Source organism: Drosophila eugracilis, unplaced genomic scaffold (assembly GCF_018153835.1).
Source record: "Drosophila eugracilis isolate 14026-0451.02 unplaced genomic scaffold, ASM1815383v1 contig_1197, whole genome shotgun sequence".
Taxonomy (NCBI): domain Eukaryota; kingdom Metazoa; phylum Arthropoda; class Insecta; order Diptera; family Drosophilidae; genus Drosophila; species Drosophila eugracilis.
In genome coordinates, this window is record NW_024571981.1 from 3,710,980 (window position 1) to 3,724,221 (window position 13,242).

The following is a 13,242-nucleotide window of genomic DNA, read 5'->3' on the forward strand; positions in this document are numbered from 1 at the left end:
CTAAAAAAATTTAATAAATAAGTATGTGTGAGTTGTTAGATTATATAATACCTTAAAATTGGTTCATTAAAAATATTTCATGGTATATTTTTACATTGGAAATCAAAATTTTTATTCCAGTGCAATTCAATATGGTGTTTAGAGAGACATAGTGTGAGCGAATAGTGCTAAATGCAGCTTTTAATAGCCAGCAGCAATTGCTCCGGCATTGCAAAAAGTGCCCCGCCCACTTTTGCCTACCCATACCGCCCTTACCGTCCTCAACCCATCATCCAGTCCGACTGGCAAAACTAAAAGCAACAGCATCAAAAGGAATATGAATTGAGGTCGATGTGTAAATATTTGTCAACGGTAATGGAAATTTATGCTACCGTTGCTGCTGATGCTGCCAATGGGTGGGCGGCAGCTGGTGGAAGTGGCAGTGGGCGTGGCAGTGTAATGGGTGAACAGGCGAGTCGAGTTCTTTCATTTTTTTTTGTAAAACTGTCGGCGACGCAGCATGAGACAAAAAGAAAGCAAAGAAATTGTTACGTTCTTTTGAAGAAAGTCGTATACTCTTAAATGTAAAATTTATTTCTACTAATATAAATTTAGAAAAGAATTAAAACTGAACTGAAAGAAAAACTTTTGAAATAAATCTTAATTTTGTTTAAAAATCAAACTTGAATCAATAATATTTATAACAATATAAAATACATTTTGCTTCAGGTTTTTGGTATTTTTATAAACACTTTTATATTTTTCGTCTTAAAAGATTTCGATTATTATTTATTCCTTTCAATAAGTTCTTCATAATTGTAAACTTTTTAGCCCAATAAAGCACCCACCTCCTGGTTAGAGTATGAACGTCGCACCTCCTGGAGTTTAGTGAAAGCAAAAAATGGTTAAAAAAGGAGTGAAACCAACAAATGCTTGCGTTTGGGAAAGAAAACTTTACACCCACCACATACACGAACACACCCACTCACACCCATGAAAAAGGTATGCATATTTAGATGCATTTGTTTGCATAAGATTTTTTGTTCGTTTTAAGCCTTTTTCTTGCTTCCTCCAATTTTCCCCGTATTCTAAGCTCTAATTTATTTCTTTTAAAATTTTTACAAACAGAGTAACTAAATAAAATAAGTTCTAATATTAAATTAAACTGTACCTGATTACAAAATGGTTAATTTTAATTTGTAATGAATATTTCTATACACAGAAAAAGTAGTTAAAGATGGTAATTTGCTTTGTATTACTTTTTTGTGCTCACAAATTTTAACTGCCATTCGGAACTTTACTTTTGGTTATTTACTTTAAAAAATTGCGACGAACACCCAGAAGACTTTGAACTCTCACACCCTCTCTAGTTTAACCCAGCAGCATTATATTTTTTTAGAGAGAGCAAAAAATTGCATTCGCGACGTCGTTGAAATGCCAGAGGCTGGAATACACAGTCGAAGCATGAAAGCTTCAAATAGGACGCATACAAAATGTTACCGGGGGTCGTCTGCAGGTGATAGCAGTTGGAAAAAGGCGGGTAGGGAATAGAGGTGTAAAAATAGGAAGCAAATTACACAGAAAAACTCGCCTTCGTTAATTACAAATATGTAAATAAGAATCCGCGCTTGCTCCTAGATAATACGATTTTTATAAATGAAATAATTTTATTTTTAATTGGAAATTTTCTTTTATTTATATTTTGATATATGAATTTACATGAGCATTTTTTGCAGTGCAGATTCTGCGGGGTGTCTTACAACGTGAAATGTAGAAGGCGTTGGCAGCTGCAAAGTAGCCGGCACCGGAGCCTGAATCATTGGAGCGCACTTGTGTGCGTTCGCTTGTGTATGTGGTGGTATGGATTTCAATGTGTGTGTGCGTGTTGCTTTAGTTGATTGTTTGCTGGGGGCGTGCCAGGTGTGGGGGCGTGGCAACGGGCGTGGCAGGTGGCTGAAGATCAAAAACCAAGCTGTCGAGGAAGCCAATTTAATTTGATGAAATTAAGATGGCGATAAAAAGATGAGAGTGGCGAAAGGGGAGCGCCATGGGGCTTCAGTATCAGGATCTTTAATATTTATAAGCGACAATTTAAATAATTTGTATATAGAGCACAATTGATTTTATCGCTCACTTTCTTAATTCTAATTCTTTTCTTACCATTAACTTTCTTTCAAACCAGGACCTTTCTTTTAACAATAATCTTTATCCTTTGTTCTCGAAATCAAATCAAAGTAAACCCTCGACACCTACACAGAACTATCGGCTTTCCGTCTGTCTGGCCATCAGCCCTTGAGCATCTTTGGCTGATGAATGACTTGGAGAGTGATGGCCATGCTCCTGGGCCAGAATAAATTGACCCCAAAAATTGCGAAGGTCAGCCACAGAGATGGCTCATGAATTATTAAAGTCACAACAACAGCCAGTTGACCCTAATCCTCAAAACGGCTGCTGCCAATGATTGCAAAATGCTTAGCCAAATGGAACTAAATTTTGTGTGAGAAACTTTGTGCGGGCCACAAAATTCTTGGAGCCCAAAAGAAGACCAAGCCACAAATGCGGCCAGAAAGATGTTTTGACAATTTTCAGGACGAGGATGGGAAAATTCCTTGACCAACTCCATCGAGTATTTCTAGGTTCTTCTGCAAGTAGCACTTTAAATTAATGAACTGAGATTAAGCAAAACAAATTGTTGTGGGGCCTTGGGCTTTTGGAAATTTTCTTTAGAGGCAAATTGTTTTTCGTTCTTGAAAATATATTAATTTGTATTTTGTGTTTGCCTCTCTTCGCTGCACCCCAACCTCCAATAAATCTACAATTTATTGTTATTGATATTTGTGTAAACAATTTCAGCAGACCTTCGCCCGGCCCACAATTAAGAATTTAAGAGGCGGAAAATTGAATGAATTTTTGTAGAAGAAAAGCAGTTGACAAGTTTGGAAATTTATAGTACCTGCAGGAAGCCATGCAAAAAATATGCTGCCACTTTCACTTGTGGCCAAAGGGGGGAAACTCCAAATCTCATGTGGAAAATGCAGTCAATAAAATGGTTGCCCCATTTATCTCTGTGTTCTCTTTAGGTCGGTAGCCAAGAAAATATTCATTGAATTTTGTAGTAACAAACGACAAGTTGTCAGTCAACCGGTGCAGTGGAAAACAGAGCTATTTCCAGGGAATATTTATTGCTCCTATGTCGGACAGGGAAACTCATCAGGTTGGAGTGAGACAGGCCGGGAATTATGCCATTAGATGTTTGATTTCCTTTTTTCGTTTTTTTTTTTGTTTAGTTTGGTTTTGTTAGCCAAGCGAGCAGTTCAAATAAATAAGCAATTTCCGACGACAACTTGAACAAGCATAAAATGCAATGAAGCAACAATTTTCCACCGGCGGACGAGGGAAAAGCGAAGGCAAGGACATTGGTGCAGCTTTAGGAAAAGCTCTTCAAAGTGCTTCTTAACTAAGCTTAAAAGCAATGCCGGCGGCAACTGCAACAGCTACATCAGCAACTTCGATTTGGTGTGGAAATTGCAGTTGACTCTTAGATTTTCCCATGATTTTACCACCCTATGCCAGCACTGGATGGCTTTTCCTTGACAACTTTTCAGCTGTTATTTGTTTTTATTGCTGTTGTGGCTCATTGAAGTGCGACAAAGTCGCCATCATTGTGGCTATTAGTTGGCTCCAAAGGTGGCCTGAAGGTTGCAGTACGTTGCACAAGAGGCAAAAGGGGCGCCCTTTCGCAGTCGAAGGATAATGCAGTGGCAACTAGGTTTATACCGAGCTGGAGAAAAGAATTAAGGTCTTAGCTTTTGGTTTTGTTTTTCTGTGAAAGCTTGGTTTACGGTAAGTAGGAAGTGAAATTGATGAGAAATGTCTAAGATTAATACAAATCTAGATAGATCTAAATCCCAATCGGATTCAAATGTATACCACCAGTAGGATTAAAACAATATTTGAAATCATTTAATGCTTTTAATTACTGTTTAGATACTCAAGACAGATTTTAAGCCAGATTATAAGCCACGTTCAAATACGTAAATCATTTTCAATACATTTCCCGTTAACGCAAACCAACAATTGTATGTCCTTTTACCCTTCGAAAAGCCACCACTTCTGATAGCTTTAGCTAAATCAATAAGAACCAAAACATTAGCAATAAGGTCATTTAGAAAGTAATCTTCAAAGCACCTGAAGATCCTTCGCATAAACGGTGACTGGATAGGAACAAGGATAAGGAAAATGAGCGGGTGGAGTTAAACATCAACTAAGCTCATTTGTGGTAGCAGTTCTCCGCAAGTGGCTGTCCAGGAAGCCGCCGCCTGAAATCCTTGGCCAACCAAGCGCTACAAAGCCGCGACATCCTTTTCACCTGCTCTCGTCTTCGATGGGCGAAAGTTCCACATTTTCCGGCACTGTCCTCATTTGTGGTTAATTTTGTCCCGCTACCTGCGCTTATCCTTTGCCAACTGTCACAACTTGGCGACAGGAGTGGAGCAGGAGCGAAAAGTTGCAGTTCGAGCTTCAAGGAGTCGCTTAAGGGTGCACTGAGAATAAAACTAGATAACAACATTCGATTTCAGGGTAAGATCAAGAACTCGTAGTTTTGGTTAAAAACATAACTTTCAATTCTTCTTTTATAATTTATTTGTATTAATTTATTTTAAAAATGTTCAACTTCAATTCGCTGGGGCGTTCTTGTCAAGAATATTTTTGTCTGTGTTACAGCAACATTCCTATTATCCAGAAGCGAGTAAAGAGCAGGGAATTGAAAGGACACTGCAGCACTGTTTCTGTGCTCCTTTCATTCGCCTAATTTCCGTAGCTTTTTCCCATTTCGCCCGCTTTTCCCTGGTGCTAATTGGGGACACCGAAAATCTATAAACAGTCCTGGCAGTTTCCCAGTCCTTATCGCTGTCCTTGTACTTGGTGTTTCGGCTTTCAGTCCGAGAGTCCCCCTGCCCTGTTTAATGTGCGTCCTTAAGCACAATAAATCTGTTTATCTCTGGCAAATGTCCTGCGCTCCGCCTGAATCGAGAGTCCTCGTTGGGCTGCTTAAAAGTTAACCTGCCCAGCGATAAAAAGTTTTTCTTTGGTGCTGTTTGTGGTTTTCTCTCCGTTGTCTTCGGTGTGTGTTGGCAGGCAAAATTTGTTAGCTATTTGTTCGGCATTATCCTTGTAGCAAGGGTTCGGGACAAGGAATGGACACTCATCAGTGAAGTCTCTACATGGTAGCATCAATCATCGGCGGAGAAATTAAATTGCACCTCGGCTTACCAGGTTGAAACTGGGAACCAACTGCCAAACAAAGAATACACGGAAGAAAACAAGAATCGGCTTCATTTCGGGAAAGGCAACAGTCAAATACCCTATTACTGCACTTCGACTACTTATGGCTAAGAAAGGGAAAATTGAAAAACTAAAATGAGGTCAAGTAGCTTTAAAGTTATTAAATACTAAAGGAAACTTTAAAGGGCTAATCTTAATTTACGACAAAGTTGACATATATTTGCAATGGCATAAAAAAGTTAACCCATTTTAACACCATAGATTAAAGATATATCCGATATTTAAACTTGTTTACGAAAGCGTTCAAAAAGTATAGAATATTAGGTATATGATCATAGTTAAGTGAAACTATTTAATTTTTCAGCACAATACCAAAAAACTATTGTAATTTTTAGCTTGGTTTTTAAGTTCTCTTTTTGACGGGCCATGCTGAGCAACACAAAAGTTTTTCATTATATATTTTTTGGAAAGAAACATAAAATGATAAAAATTTAGAACTAGAATTTAAAATTTCTTGTATAAGTCATTTTTAAGTTCTACATTTTTTCCGGAGTTATGACGTCCGGGAGGTACCTTTGGTGGATGCTGAGCAATCACTGAAGAAGTTTTATAATCTATTTAATAAATTCAAAATGAAATGATGAAAGGTCTTAGACTTAGACTTAGAGAATTGAATATTGGCCTTGAAGTAATTTATATTGGTTATTAAAAATAAACACAAATACATAGTTTTTATTTAGTAACTAGTAATTTTTCTAGCACAAAATGTATTGCTTATATTAAATCATTGCATTTAAGAAAATCAAGGATATTTCCTGAGTGAAGCATTAGCAATGACAGGATCTAACAAAGGGACTAGAACCAAAAAAACCCGACACGAGCCGCAAACGAAAGCCAAAGAAGTGCCCTGGCCAATGGCCATTTTCCATGGGCTTACTTTTTTGGTTGGAAACACAGCTGGCTGCCGTCAGTTGCCAAAACGGGCTTTAAGGCAGGCTGAGTTCGTGAATTTAGCTCCTCCGAGTTTCCCACACCCCTTTCCCCTTTTTGCAGGTGCACTGCGGTCATTTGCGAAGCCCGGCAACATTCTACACCACCTGTGCCATCAATTGCAACCGCAAAATGGCAAAACAATCAACAAGCAACGCGACGGGTGTTTGGCCCATACAAGATTTTGAGTGCCTAAGCCCCCATATCTACCCCAACTACCTTCATTCCAAAGCCCCTTCCGGCACGCCTCTGCCAACCGCAACGTGCTGCGAGTGGGGTAAGCGAAATTGTTTGGCCGCAACTGCAAGACAAAGGCTCCGACTGCGAGGATAAATGCGTGGATCTACACTTAAAAAAATCCTTATATTACAATAACTTAAATAAAAAACGTTGTATTGTTGCAAGGTTTTTATAGATCAATCAAATTAGTACCAGAAAATGTTCAATTTGTAGATCAGGAAGCAAAATCTAATCAAAAGATTTGTTCCGCAGAACCTTACATAAGAATTTTACCGTAACTAATACTGCGAGATTCTAAAAACTTCAACCAGTTCGTAACAAATAATGTGGTGGCAATCTTCGGGGTGTTAACACTATGAGTGTAGAAAGCTTCCTGAGCATTTTTGGTGAATTTTTTTTGAATTGCTTTACATTTTTTATATATTTAATTTTATTTCATAGCGATAATATTGCTTGTATCGACGGACTCTCCTCCCGTAATCCATAGGTGTAATCCATTAAGATGTAGACTTGAACAAGCATAATGGGAATTCTGTTTTAATTTTTTTGTAAAATAAGAACAATAGTGCCCTAATAAAGTTATTATTGAAAGAACTTCACATTGTAATTCTTATTTATCCAATATTTTGAACTAGTGTAGTGAGCATCCTTCGTTTACTAATAAATGCAGTCATTTCAGTATTAAGTGTTTAGAAATGTTTTTTCCTTCAGTGTATCTGAGACTTCATTGTAGAGGAGACAAGAGATACAGTTGTGAAATGGCTTAGATAGCTAGCAGACGAAATTGGATAGTTAGTCAGATGAAATATGACTGTCTAAAACGCACAGCAGCAGCAGGGACATCTTGGCTTTAAGAACTTAATCGAATTTAAAAGAGTTTTCATTTATTAATTATCAATATTATTTTACCATCTTGAACTTATCCTAATTTGATAAAAAAAAAAACATTTTATTTGTTTAATTTTTTTTAAGGAAAACCATTTACAAGACAAGTAATTGCCAACGTGGCTTCTACAAACGATTTCGTTTACAACAGTCTCATTACCGAGGCATTTTCACCAACCGAAAACCCGAAACCTATTTGTATACGGCAATCTAAGCAAATCGTTTTGTCGAGCTTAATTTGCAGTTTGCCACCGAACGAGTGTCTAACCTGGATCCCTGGAAGTCCTTCGCACACTGCTCCTCTTGGCAGTCAAGGCTAATCCCAACTGACTTGGCTAGAAAAGTTTCCGCTTGGCGCTTGCCACGACGGAAGGCGCCAAGGAAATTCGGTCAAAGGGAGTTTCGCTTGATGAAGAAGTTGTTGTCGGTTGGCGGTGGGAATGACGCTCCCTCGCCGATTCTATTCAGGGTGCGGAAGTCGGGGGAAGCAGCCAAGTGTTGTTCTGCATTGTAGTTTGGCCATTCGAGAGTTCCCGGGGCCAACCCTAGCTCTAATTCTCACTGGCAACCAGCGCAATTGACAATAGTTTTGCACAAACTTCGAAAAGGCCAGTTGCACTTGACTGCCGGCAATGAATAAACAGGAGGGAAAAGCGTGGATCGGAAAGCAAGAGAAATCCAAAGGAAAACAGCGTCAAGGAAAGCATTGGGTAATTGTAATTCCTGCTCCTAAATAGCAGTTAACCAGTTTGCCTTGTTGGGCAATTACTTCGGGCCTGGCGCACTACCTACTATTTCTGAAACTTTCGTAATGAGTGAACACATTCAATTCTCATTTATATTTGCGACAGCCAAATAGCTTTCTAAAGGGGCAATTTTAGCTGTCAACGCCACTATTGATTTATACAAATTTAATCAGCGGTGAATACACAGTGGAACAAAATGTATTTAACCAAGTTTTCATTAAGATAACATGAAATTCCTATCAAGTTCTTAATTTAAGACGAGGTTTCCATATTTTTGTAAAATGTTATAAAAAAAGTAACCCATCATGGATTATGGAAAATTTTGATATTTAAACTTGTTTGCAAAATCTTTCAAAAAGTATAGAGATTAAATATGTTCTCATAGCTTAGTTAAGCCATTTATTCAAGACAATTCCAAAAGTTTCCTTTTTGGAAAGAAAGAAACATAATATTAAAAATTGAGCTTTAAGTTGGGGGGCTGGTCGGCGACCTTCCTTTGGTTTTTGGGGCACTCTGAGCAAGCACTAAAAAGGAAAAGTTTTATAATTTATTTAATTAGTCCGAAATGAAATGACGAATGGTCTTACGTATGATGGCTAAGATGAGTGCGAGATTCATATTGTTAGAATGTCAAGATTGCTCCAAGACTAAAAAATTTTTAGTTTTACCAAGTTTTTATAGATCTCTAAAATTTGTAATACAAAATCATTTATTCATGCTAATGCGTCACAAATTTCACAGTTATGTAAGAATTTCTCAATAATGTCACTAGAATTTGAAATGCCATTTAAACCATCCTATATGGGCCTTAAAATAACTTATGTTGGTTGTATTTCATTCGAAATAATATACACATAAAATCCTTTTCTCCATATCGAGGATATTTTAATATATTCATTGGAAAAACTTTTGCTCCGGTAGCACAGACTAAAAAAATTCTGGTGTTCCTCTCGGGATAACTAGTGTTCTTATAAAGGGTGGGAGGGGACTTAGAGGTAGTTAGTTTCCGCTCACAACGTCAGCTGTTGCCGCTGAAAAACTTCGAGCATCAAGTGAAAAACAAGTGGACAGGCAGCTGATGTTGACACCGTCTTTTTTCGGATGGGTGAAATTTCGACTAAAATGGGTGGACATATTTAGGGTCGAGTCCTGTAACGGTAAATTGCATGCACCAAACCAACAGGAAAAACAACAGCGAGGTGGCGACATCGTACAGGCAATCAGACTCAACAGGGGCAACATCTGGTATAGGGTTCCCAGGAACTTTTTCCATATAAACTAACATAAATGCAAAAGCTTTCAAAAAGTATAGACGATTAAATATGTTCTCATAGCTTAGTTAAGCCATTTATTCAAGACAATTCCAAAAGTTTCCTTTTTGGAAAGAAAGAAACATAATGTTAAGTTTGTTTTACAATTGAGGTGTTGGCTGGATGCTGTGATGTGACATGTGGAGGACGTGGTTGATTCTCAGCAAGCACTAAAAAGGAAAAGTTTTATAATTTATTTAATTAGTCCGAAATGAAATGACGAATGGTCTTACGTATGATGGCTAAGATGAGTGCGAGATTCATATTGTTAGAATGTCAAGATTGCTCCAAGACTAAAAAATTTTCAGTTATACCAAGTTTTTATAGATCTCTAAAATTAGTAATACAAAATCATTTATTCATGCTAATGCGTCACAAATTTGACAGTTATGTAAGAATTTCTCAATAATGTCACTAGAATTTGACATGCCATTTAAACCATCCTATATGGGTCTTAAAATAATTTATGTTGGTTGTATTTCATTCGAAATATTATACAAATAAAATCCTTTTCTCCATATCGAGGATATTTTAATATATTCATTGGGAAAACTTTTGCTCCGGTAGCACAGACTAATAATAATAAGATGCAGGGTAAAAAATTTAGGTGTTCCTCTCGGGATAACTAGGTTTCTTATCATGGGTGGGAGGGGACTTAGAGGTAGCATCTTCGAGCATCAAGTGAAAAAAAAGTGGACAGGCAGCTGATGTTGACACCGACTTTTTTCAGATGGGTGAAATTTCGACTAAAATGGGTGGACATATTTAGGGTCGAGTCCTGTAACGGTAAATTGCATGCACCAAACCAACAGGAAAAACAACAGCTAGGTGGCGACATCGTACAGGCAATCAGACTCAACAGGGGCAACATCTGGTATAGGGTTCCCAGGAACTTTTTCCATATAAACTAAGATAAATGGGGTGTGAGGTAGTGGCGAAATATGAATAGCTATAGCTAGGCCATGGATATATGATATGACTTGAAGTGCTGGAGTACTAAGTACTTTACTTAAAGTAAGTGTAGAGTTAGAGAAAAAAAGATTCTTAGCCTTAAGATGCATCCAAAATAAAAATCCAATAAACGAATACGATTGCTATAGTTGTCAAATCATGATTAGAAAGAAACACAAATACATAGTCTTTATTTCGTAACTGGTAATTTTTCTAGCACAAAATTCGAACACAGAAACCACCCGAATATATTCGAAATTATTGTGTTTACTCCGCGGTTTACCGCGCCAGGTTAATAGAGCTATTTCCCTAAAAACAGGTAAAAAACTATAAAATCAATCCAAGCACGAAGAGTGGGTTAGAAGAAACTGGGACAAGCTGAAACAGTCTGTTAATGGGTGGCGCAGTCTTTTAATGAAATCCTGATTTTTGAAATGTATAAGAAGGAGCATCATCATCACAGTCAGCAGACGTCAACCAAATCTCTTTACGCCTATAAAGTGGGTGCCTTGGAAAAATCGGCGACGAATATGGGCGGTGCTAATCCAAACAATAAGTCCGCTACGAAAAGCTCCGTAACGAATTATCACAAAAATCTATATTTTAACGAAAGACAAGACTTAATTGCTCCTGGAACTCAACCGGCCATCTCTAAGAATCATCATCAATATCAACAACAGGTCATAGCTCAACAGTCTCCCAAAGCCCCTGTCGATCTTAACGAGAAACTAGCTCAGATCAATCGTCACAATGCACTAAAAGAGTTTTCTACGATGCAAGCGAAAAATGTGCAACCCATCGATAAGAACGATGAGGCGATGAAGGAATTACAGGAGAGCATTCCGGAAATACACAAAATCTTCGATGTCCATTGTCGTATTGGAAGTGGAACCTTTAGCACCGTTCTTTTGGGTACTTTGCAGCGTGAAAGATGTCTCGTGGAAACCCAGAGGAGGAGATTTGCGATTAAGCATCACAATCCCACCAATCATCCAGAGAGAATTCTTAGGGAGTTGGAGTGCATGTTTCGCATTGGGGGAAAGGATAATGTCATTGGGATTAATTGCTGTATAAGATATAATGAGAATGTGGCCTTTGTTATGCCCTATATGACGCACGATCGGTTTCATGACATCTACAGGAGTCTGAGCCTCCAAGAGGTTCGGGATTATTTAAGGAACTTGCTCATTGCCCTGAGACATGTGCATAAATTCAATGTGATTCATCGGGATGTTAAGCCGAGTAACATTCTTTATAACCGCCGAACTGGAAAGCTTTTACTCTGTGATTTCGGTTTGGCTCAAAGAATAGCAGACGATGGTACTATAATACAAAAAAATGACCTAAGTTCACCGGAAGCATTCCGTTTTCTTAAGGATATGGAAAGCGGTAGAAACCTAATGCTGACCGATGGTAATTCTGCTCAAGCCGAGGCCGAAGACTATATGGCCAGTAAACGAATGCGAGCATTGGGTGGTGGTGGAGGTATAGATCATGTCCAGCCTAGACCACCAAGTCTTCATACTCTACGTGAGCAGACTGGCGGACAGTTATCCAAGAAAGATGTGGCCAATCAAAGAGCTGACACCATGAGACTTCTTAATCGCCTAAGACTCATTAACCCGAATGTGGATCCCAACAATTATGTGGTTTCCACAAACACTGCGAAGAAGGAAATGCATGCGTCAAGGGCAGGGACTCCAGGATATAGACCGCCAGAGGTACTACTCCGATATCCCATGCAATCAACTGCTGTCGATGTTTGGGCTGCTGGCGTTATAATGCTTTCGCTACTTTCGGCTCTACATCCATTTTTTAAGGCTCCTCATGACTGCGGTGCTCTGGCAGAAATAATAAATTTATTCGGCGATATGCCAGTACGAAAAACAGCCTTTATGCTAGATAGGCTGGTGCTGATGGCACAAAAGGTTAATACATTGGATTTAAGAAGGGTCTGCATGAGATTTCGTCATGCGGACTATTTCCTGGCTCCCGAAATACATAGAAAATACCGAAGGCCAGATGGGTCGACAGAAATGTGCCGGAGTTGTGAACAGCCTACATTTAATTGCCTATGCAGCAACAGTGGGCATCATTTGGAAAGGTACGATGGACTAGATGTATTTCCTGCCAACGCCTATGATCTATTGTCCCGTCTCCTCGAAGTTAATCCCCAGAAGCGTATTACCGCCGAAGAAGCCTTGAAGCATCCGTTTTTCGCTGATCAGCATAGGATTTCGCCGGGAATGCCGCTTCATCAGCAACAGCATATACTGCAACATCAACAGCTGTTAAGTACCAGAGAAACACTTCCAGCGGCTGCAACCCGAACCCTGAAGGCATTCGTAACCTATCCCATGGAAATGGCATCCACAGCTTCTCATAGATCGGGAAATATCTGATATTCAGTATGTTACATATATATAGACTTCTTCCCATACGTTTTGATTGGAGTCCACCAGCGAGTTGTGGGCAAACAAAATTTGTATTGTGCACAAACAAAAAAAAAAGAAAAAAAATTAAAAATATGGGCGACGATAAATGCTCACGAAATTTACAGGGAAAATATAAAGTACATTTACGTTTTTGTTGATTTTAAATTAATCAAGGCACCTGCATCTTTTGTGGTATCGCTCATTTTCAATTATTTTCTGGGCTCTGCATTGTTTTGATTGCTCCCTTTTCTACCTTTTTTTTTGCTTCTCTGGAAACTGATACAATCAAAAATTTAATACTCTAACTAAAGGTATCATTGTTTGATTTTTAAAGGCATTTAAAGAAATAAAATTTAAAAAAATAATAATAAAGGAAAAGTATTGATGAGTTTTATTTTTTTTTTTAAGTTATAATTGTAA

The 13,242-nt window shown here is 38.3% G+C and overlaps 1 protein-coding gene and 2 long non-coding RNA genes across 3 annotated transcripts; 1 reads left to right on the plus strand and 2 right to left on the minus strand.

Moving 5' to 3' along the window:
* Positions 1 to 8,498: 8,498 nt before the first annotated feature.
* On the minus strand, positions 8,499 to 8,767 carry LOC108105659. Its single transcript, XR_001772369.1, has 2 exons — positions 8,714 to 8,767; positions 8,499 to 8,650 (listed from the first exon to the last, which is right to left on the minus strand). It is a non-coding gene; the product is annotated as an uncharacterized LOC108105659 (long non-coding RNA).
* A 680-nt stretch (positions 8,768 to 9,447) lies between these two features.
* Positions 9,448 to 9,740, minus strand: LOC108105658. The gene is made up of 2 exons (XR_001772368.1): positions 9,670 to 9,740; positions 9,448 to 9,606 (listed from the first exon to the last, which is right to left on the minus strand). It is a non-coding gene; the product is annotated as an uncharacterized LOC108105658 (long non-coding RNA).
* Positions 9,741 to 10,567: 827 nt separating this feature from the next.
* On the plus strand, positions 10,568 to 12,953 carry LOC108105717 (cell division cycle 7-related protein kinase). Its single transcript, XM_017212431.2, has one exon. The coding sequence runs from the start codon at positions 10,822 to 10,824 to the stop codon at positions 12,787 to 12,789; it is 1,968 nt and encodes a 655-aa protein (XP_017067920.1). The 5' UTR covers positions 10,568 to 10,821; the 3' UTR covers positions 12,790 to 12,953.
* The last annotated feature ends 289 nt before the right edge of the window (positions 12,954 to 13,242 follow it).